General features: G+C 40.0%; 1 protein-coding gene across 1 annotated transcript; it reads left to right on the forward strand.

Moving 5' to 3' along the window:
- The first annotated feature begins 1,446 nt into the window (after positions 1 to 1,446).
- psmd14 (proteasome 26S subunit, non-ATPase 14) lies at positions 1,447 to 5,806 on the forward strand. The gene is made up of 11 exons (XM_084574825.1): positions 1,447 to 1,547; positions 2,311 to 2,366; positions 2,662 to 2,733; positions 2,820 to 2,939; positions 3,086 to 3,156; positions 3,301 to 3,451; positions 3,596 to 3,703; positions 4,461 to 4,535; positions 4,633 to 4,758; positions 5,243 to 5,305; positions 5,632 to 5,806. Exons 2-11 carry the CDS (start codon positions 2,319 to 2,321, stop codon positions 5,728 to 5,730), a joined length of 933 nt encoding a protein of 310 aa, XP_084430951.1. The 5' UTR covers positions 1,447 to 1,547; positions 2,311 to 2,318; the 3' UTR covers positions 5,731 to 5,806.
- Positions 5,807 to 8,562: the final 2,756 nt, after the last annotated feature.

Consider the following 8,562-nt stretch of genomic DNA (forward strand, 5'->3'; position numbering starts at 1 on the left):
TCACTGCTTGTTCGGATAATTCATCAAAAAAGCTTAAGAAATGACTCCTCTCTGTAGCAGCAAAATGAATAGCTTTTAAACTGTCAACCAACCATGAGACAAACTCAGTGAGACGATCCATTCAGCAAACAGTAAACTCTGTCTTAAGAAGAATAATGACAGTTTGTTTCCTGGGTTTTATTGACTCTAGTCAAGATAATGCTTACATAAGATCCTTCAATGGTGGAAGCACACCTGCAGACGTGTTAGCAGTTATTGGAGACTGGATTCAAACTACGGCAATAAGCAGTAAACCAACATAAATTAGAGAGACCCTGAAGCTGCTGACTTTCAAGGAAACAATAATATTATATGCCTTACTAATGTGGTTAAACTCAAAGGTCAAAGAAAGTAGTAGCAGGCCATCATACGGAAGCACATCCTGGTCAAGAATGTGGAGTGTATTGAGGTAGCAGGGGGTTCTGTGGGTTTGAAGAGAGGGGGACTTAGGAATGTAGATGATTATCTGCTCCTTCCACATCCACCAGAGTTTTAGGGAATTTGAAATTCCCCCTGGCAATCTCAGCATGCCAGCTGACCTGTCTGGCCAGGAACACTGCTGGGTGAGATTATATGAGTTGATCTGTGGAACTGGCAACGCCTTGGCTGGAATACACGCAACCCAACAGAGATGCTTTCTCACAAGCCCAGGGACTCTGTGGTTTGACTCAGAGGTTGTGGCTCCTCAGGGAATAATGAAATGTTTGCATGTTGAAATGTGAGAAACCACACAAACGTCACAGCCTTTTTCTTTCTTTTCTTTATTAGTTGTAGTAAAGGCAGCGTTTATTTTATCAGTGTTTCTGATCAGAATTAATCTGCAGAAAGCACAGGAAGGGAGGTTTGTTTAATTATTAAAATTAATGACATCTGAAAACACACTGACCGTACAGCTTATTAACTGGAGGAAAACAGGATACAGGGAAGTAGATTTGATCTTTTTCAGGAACAAAATTGTAAACAACAAAAACGAAGTAAAATGTGACTGAACACCGAGCAGCACAGCCTCTTATGAATTAAACGTTTCATTTTGAAAAACAGAGAGAACTTTAAAATGTGTTCTCATTCAGATTTGCAAAAGACGTTGCAGCACCATTGAACTATACTTTGCATTATATTTAAATTGTCATATTCCTACAGAACTTGCAAACTCAGTTATATTTGAGTGAGTAGAAATGACAGAGTTACTGAACTAGTAAAAACTGACTAGTACTGAGATAAATGCGTTTATATAATTCTCCTATACTAATATTCATGTCTATTATTATTATTTTTATCAGTAGTAGAAGTAGTAGTAGTCAGCTGCTGTATTAATTACTGTGTCGCCCCCTTGTGTCTCGAATTTGAAATTGCAAGTAGGGGCCACAATAATATACGTCATCTGTGCGACGGAAGCAGATCCTCTAAAAAAAAAAGACAATTCTGGCTGATTCATTGTAGCCAGTTGCATTAATTCGACTACACGCTGAAAATCACACTCTTTTAAACACCGAAAGATTTGACAACAAGTAAGTACATCTACAGCTTTAAAACAGCTCACAGGTTTCATAAAATACGGTGATATGGAATCCCTGTAAGTCATTTTTGGCTGTTTTTTTCTGGTACGAGACGAGGCATGCTAAGTTAGCATGGGCAAGCTAGCGTTAACGTCCCGATAATGGTGTCAATGAACCGAACGGCTGTAACTTTATCAAACGCGGAAATTATCAGTTGTTATCAATAAAAGGTGTTAACTGACTCTTGTGCTTAAAAATTGAGCCGCGGTTATGTTTTATCTGCCATGTAGTGGGTTGTTTACGTTCCGTGACTATGGGTAAATTAGCTAACTGAAGCTAACTAACGTTAGCTCTCTGGTGATGTTACTTCAGTTGACCCGTTATTGTCTCAAACTGAGCGACATCTGACATTAAAGTTTATAAACTGGCATAGCTTTGAGTCTATGATTTGATTTCAGTGCAAAACCTTCGTTTGTCTTGTTGAGCAGCACCAGAGGTTGTCATCAAATATTAATACATTAAAAACCTGTGTTAATGATATAGTTTTTTATGTTATACTTTGTATACACACTTATTATGTGCTAATGAAGTATATGAACGATCACTTTTCAGTTCCTATTTCAAAAGGGAATAGTTGTTTGTTTTATTCCAATGAATATGTTTGTAGTTGGTCAGTTGAAGAACACCATTTATTTACACATAACCTGATTATATGTCCTGCATTTGCAGCTCAGCTGGAGTTTAATGCAAGTTTGTTTTTGTTTTTTTCTTACAGATCTCAATATGGATCGGCTGCTGAGGCTCGGAGGTGGAATGCCAGGGCTTGGCCAGGTAACAGAAAGTTTGAATAGTTTGTTGATATAAGTATATGACTCAAGATTCCTAATGGATGTATCAATACTTTTTCTTTTTGTACATATTATTACATTAGTTCGAAGGAAATATCACCCCTTAGCAATTGCGGCAATAATTGCAATCTCACATCTTAACACACAAATGTTATGGTAAGCATAGTGCATTAATGTAGCGTGCTGGATTAAATGATAGTTGGATTGTGGTGATTAGTTGGAGCAGCTGCTGTGTATGAAAGGCACGAACAAATAAATACTCTGCTGTGCCTCCTCAGGGCCCTCCAACAGATGCACCTGCTGTGGACACAGCAGAGCAGGTGTACATCTCCTCTCTCGCCCTGCTTAAGGTAAACACACATCATCAGCACTAAATTTATTCATTTATTTAAAAAAAATGGCCCTCCTGTAAATTCTCATTTCATCGTTTCATTAGATGTTGAAGCACGGGCGTGCTGGTGTACCAATGGAAGTCATGGGGTTGATGCTGGGAGAGTTTGTTGATGATTACACAGTGCGAGTGATTGATGTGTTTGCCATGCCGCAGTCAGGAACGGTATGTATTTTCCCTAATATCAAGATTATTCTTTAATATTAATGACCTGCAATAAGAGACTTTATTCGAAAGCCTGTTAAATGTAATTTACGCAACAGATGCTGGCTTTTCTCTTTGTAATGAAATAATAATTTTGTACCTCACAGGGAGTGAGTGTTGAAGCAGTGGACCCTGTGTTCCAGGCTAAGATGTTGGACATGCTGAAACAGACCGGCAGGTAAACCTCGCACACACTTAAAGTGTAGTTTACAGGAAGCCTTACACTGTTTTTAAGGAAAGATAAAAATTTAGATTAAATGGCTTTCTTTATGTTTTTTTTTCCTTCCTCCCAAAAATGCCCTCCACTGATATTGCTCATCAGACCAGAGATGGTTGTGGGGTGGTACCACAGTCACCCTGGTTTCGGCTGTTGGTTGTCTGGTGTGGATATCAACACACAGCAGAGCTTCGAGGCCCTGTCAGAGCGAGCTGTTGCAGTGGTGGTTGATCCCATTCAGAGCGTCAAAGGGAAGGTGAGGATGTGCAGCTACTGCAGAAAAAAAAAAAAAAAAAACAGGCCTTGTTTGGCTCTTCTTCAATGCAAGATCTGTTCTTGACTGTGTATCCAGAGTTAATTAGAAATAATGTACTATTTAGTAAACTGTTTTTCTCTTTAGGTTGTTATTGATGCCTTCCGATTGATCAATGCCAACATGATGGTCTTGGGCCACGAACCAAGGCAAACCACATCCAACTTGGGTCATCTGAACAAGCCCTCAATCCAGGTAACACATGGTATACCTTCATATAGTAAGGATTTCCTCAAATCCCTTAGCACATGATAGGAAAGCAGTAGAGGCTGCTAGACAGAACGAGGTATTACAGTTCCTAATGATTCTGAACAGTACCCACATTGAATGAGTTGGAGAAATCTTCTGTGGCGTGACGTTGTTATCCAGGTGTAGGAAAGACGTAAACTTCAAATCAGTTGCGTACCCAGGCAGCTGAGGCAGAGCCAACACAGGCTGATTAGACCTGTATGTGTATGTGTATGTGTTGTATCATAATCAAATGAAATCGGTTTCATTGAAATAGCTGTTAGATGTTTGACAGATTGCCATTAGAGGGCAGTGAAACATCAGAGCTGACAGCTACTGGATTTAATGATAGAAAATATAATTTAATTTTGTTGTATATAACATTTAACCACCCCAGTGAGCAATCTCCATCTAAACAAGGGGAGGAAAAAAACAATGAGGGATTTAGGGTGGACGGCCACCTACTTCGATCTTTTTAGGAGAGTGGAGAGAGGAGGGGTGGGTTGGCAGGAAGACAAAGCTGCGTATAGTATCACAAGCAAGGCTCCATATCCAACCATTGTAATTCAACTCGGCCCAGTTCCTGTCAAAGACCTACAGAGCGTTTATTCACAACAAAGTACTCGAATATTAATTTCCTCCAGTTTGTTGATGGATCAGTGCCAAAAAGTTGTTTGTGTGTGTTGTTTCATGTACTCAACTGTGGGTTTCCCATGTTTTTCAGGCTCTGATTCATGGACTGAACAGGCACTACTACTCCATCACCATCAATTACAGGAAAAACGAGTTGGAGCAAAAGGTTTGTTTGGTTCAACGTTTAAAAAAATAAATAAATATCACTGTTTTTATTAGTAGTTTCTAACAGAGCAAAGTAAACATTGCTTTTTATTATTTAGATGCTGTTGAACTTGCATAAGAAGAGCTGGATGGAGGGTCTGACCCTGCAGGACTACAGTGAGCACTGCAAGCTCAATGAGACGATTGTCAAAGAAATGCTGGAGCTGGCTAAGAACTACAATAAGGTACAGACCTCCTTCTACAATCTTTTTTCTTTTCTCCACACCCTTTTTCTTATGCAACAGGTTCTTACAGTTGCTTTTAACAATGTACAAAATGAAATGGAAGTTAATAATGTGTATTACTTTTGATGATTAGAGTGAACGTGAATAATATTTAGGCTGCTGTTGTTGGCTTTAATAAATTATACATTTTGGCACAGTGTTTTTTTTCTACTTGGTTCAGCTGTTCTCTGCAGTGCAGCACCCTTGTGTTTACTGATTTCCATAACTGTGATCTCATACTCATGCTACTGGTAAACTGCTGCAAGCTTGCATGCTGTATTTCTCTTATACAAGAGATCTTGCACGACATAATAATTGTGTGCAGCATTTCCTCAGCAGTGCAAACTTCAAAAAGCACTGCACGCATACAAAGCAGAGTGTGGATGTTTTTTTTTTGATCCGTGCTCCTCCTCGATACTGAGCCGCTGTCGTGTTTTCACCTCAGGCTGTTGAAGAAGAGGACAAAATGACCCCAGAGCAGCTGGCAATCAAGAATGTTGGCAAACAGGTAACGGAAAGTTCTGTTTTTAGTAACAAGATTTTACTTAAATATAACAAACTGCTATATCAAGTTCAGTGATTGTTATTGTGGGTGAAGAAGTTAAAAGAAGTAAATGAAAGAGTCAGTCAGAGAGAGCAGAGTGATGTGTTTGTGCAAGCAGAGAATTTACAGATCAGATTGCCTTATTATGTTTCCTGTTTGCATGACTGAAGTTTGTTGGAACAGAATACCTTTTCCAAACAAAATCGGTATTTGCTTAACGTGTCCGTCACAAATCTTATCGTCAGTGTTTTTCGTCTTCTCAAATTGTTTTCCTTCTGTTCCTCTTGCAGGATCCCAAGAGACACTTGGAGGAGCATGTAGATGTTTTAATGACATCCAACATTGTTCAGTGCCTAGCTGCCATGTTGGATACTGTAGTTTTCCAGTGACGGCCCTGTGTGTATAACTGTTAATATTACAACCCCTGCTTTCTTTTATATAAAATAAATGTATGTATGAATTGGATACATTTGCTTGTGTCTGACTTGAGTTGAATAGCAGTCAGTTTTTGCTTTCAGTATTTCACATCGGTCGAATACTCGTCAAAGAGAAAACTGCCTTAATTTGTTCATAAAAAAAAAAAAAATACAGATATAATGGACATTTAAAAAAGAAAAACCCAACCCATTGCTTTGTGGATGAATAACTGCTAATATCCTATAACCACTAGATGGTGCAAGAGTTACTGTAAGAATTTTTGAGCCCAGGTCAAGATGGGAAACATCAATCAATGTTTCATTTTTGGAAAGTGTTTTAAAGCGTTATCACTTGAAGATTTTGTATTATCTATATCTGCACAGTTTCTTTCCACAGGTAAATTTTTGTGTGGGTGATTATTAGACGATTTTGAAGAAGTCTGATATTGATGGCAAGACATTCGTGCCCTAGGTGTTTCCTCCAAGCTCTTAACACTTTGAACCCACTGCATTGTGACACAATCCTTCATACTAAATATAAAATTGAGCATGAAACCATATGGAAAAAAAATATGACTAATGTTGACTCCCTTTTTAAAAAGTCGCTGACCAGCGAGACTTGCAGTTGTGTTGAAGTTTGCACAGACAGGCATTCAACTGTGAGTCAGCAGTTAGGGCAAAAAATGAGGAATTGCACATATTGCGGCTTCTGTAGAAACAAATAAGTAAAAACAAGTAATCATGCAGTAACCCTCACATGCAGGCTTGGTCTAAACAAAAGATGCTGCTAAAAAAGTAAAGTTTACAAGTCACGTGTATGCCGAGAAGTAAATACGCCTTTAATATCAGCATGTAAGGAACATGTGCAGAGTGTTTTGTTGTGGGAGGATCCGTGTTCTCGCTGTGGGAGCCGGACCTAACAGCCAATATCCCTCTTAGTTTATTACACTGGAAGGAAAACTAAAAGTCTCCATAATGGGTTCACAGGATCTCAGCCAAGGATTCGGCTTCGTATTGCAATAAGTCTAATGATGGTGAGAGGTGAGCATATGGTCTTCCTCCTCTCTGTCCAGTGTATACGAAGCAGACAGATAGTTATGACAGACATGGCCTCCTGCCATCAGATCGGCCTTAAGGGGCTTCAGGTTACATCATTTTTGTTCCTGGCCAAAATCTCTCTTAATCCACAGAGGAGGAAATTGGCTTTCTGAAAAAATGTGAAAGGCCGTAAAATTAAACACCTTCCCTACGGCTATATAAGGATGACAAAGTGAGCTCCACCACGGCCCATAAGGTCAAGTTATAACCCAAACCTTTAAACTATTAAATAGGGGCGTTATTGGATTGTTTATGCTGATGTGTTGCTGTTAAAGTCATTTTTTTGATGTGCTGCTTGAAGAGGGGCCAATCTTAACCAGATTCTGTTCAAATGAAAACATTTTAGCTCATACTTTCCTCCATTAGTAGATGGAAATGAAAACAGCCTTTTAGTCTGGACGCCGAACAGAAGCTAAGAAAAGACTAAGCATGTGAAGCCCAGCTAGTTATTTACTTACCGCGTAATTTACTGTACTGGCGTCCTTGCAGTGAAAGTGGTTGACTTTTAAAAGCAACGTGAAAGTAGTTATTGTCAGTGAAAGCAGAGGCTGGATAGTTTTTACAGCTTACCTCTGAAATGCCAAAACCTGTGTCTGTGTTTTTGTTTACAGACTGCACCATTTCCATTGTGTGTTTGCCGCGCTGAATCACGACGACCGTATTTTCATTCTACCCGCCCGATGTAATGGAGGTATGCTCAGACGTGGTGTGGCATATCCGTTTGGAAAATGTCAGGAGATGTCTCACTGAGATTACAGACTCAAAACAAACCAGTCCTGCATAGAAGCCGCGTGGATTGGCGGCAACAACAACACCACAATGTTATCTTTGGGATTGTGATAAGAAACATCCCCCCTTCTGTGCTCAGTCTGAGACAGATTTTTCTTCTTTCTCTCCCTCCTTTCTGAGAATAAGATAAGCCTCAGCTGTGTTTTCTTCTGAGTTGATTGTGGATGTTTGCTGCCTGATTTAACCGGAGCCTCACTAATAATGCTGAGGCTGCGGTCACACCTTCAGACGTCTCTCCTCCACCTGTTCAAATCGACTCCTCCTTGCCGCATGGAGGTCCAGCAGAGGACAACTTACAGGATCTCGTGTTCCTCCTAGCACTCTGTTTCAAAGGAGAGCCTTTCTCCCTGCCTTCCTCTCGTGGCAAACCGCTTCCTAGCAGATGATTTAAAGGGGGAGGGCTTTAATAAACGCTGGTGCCGTTTGGTGTGGTTTAAGAGGACAGATCACTCCCATGAGGCCATGGCCAAGTACGCACACTCTGCCTCGCCTCAGAGGACGAGAGCCAGAGGATGACAAACTTAAGGACTCTTAAGCGTATGCTCTTGCACATGATAAGTGTATATTGACATTAAATGTGAACAACCGTGGCATTAAAAATGACTTTAGTGTAAAACGATTTTGAAAGAGTTTCAAAGTTCAGTCTTAGACTTGACAAACAATCTTAACAGTTCGTGTCTTAGCTGTTCTGGAGGTTTTGGTTAGGTCACATGATCTTCACCATGTGTTTTTGGCTAAGCTAGTGGCGCTGCTGTTAAGGGTTATTATCCACCTCTTGATGGATGAAGTCATCCCTCTGCACAGGATGAATCCTACTCACTGACTGACTTTTCATCCATTAACAGTCGGGTCAAACTTTTCACCGATCTTGTCTGCTTGATTGATTTGCCCAAACTGTGGTAGATAATTGCAGTCCGT

Source organism: Chelon labrosus (genome assembly GCF_963514085.1).
Source record: "Chelon labrosus genome assembly, chromosome: 3".
Classification (NCBI taxonomy): domain Eukaryota; kingdom Metazoa; phylum Chordata; class Actinopteri; order Mugiliformes; family Mugilidae; genus Chelon; species Chelon labrosus.

Bases quoted from the DNA above. Each gene is read 5' to 3' on its own strand.
- psmd14 (XM_084574825.1), top strand. From the start codon at position 2,319: ATGGATCGGCTGCTGAGGCTCGGAGGTGGAATGCCAGGGCTTGGCCAG. The intron at 2,940-3,085 runs GTATGTATTTTC...TGTACCTCACAG, and splicing joins CCATGCCGCAGTCAGGAACG to GGAGTGAGTGTTGAAGCAGT. The intron at 3,704-4,460 runs GTAACACATGGT...CATGTTTTTCAG, and splicing joins TGAACAAGCCCTCAATCCAG to GCTCTGATTCATGGACTGAA.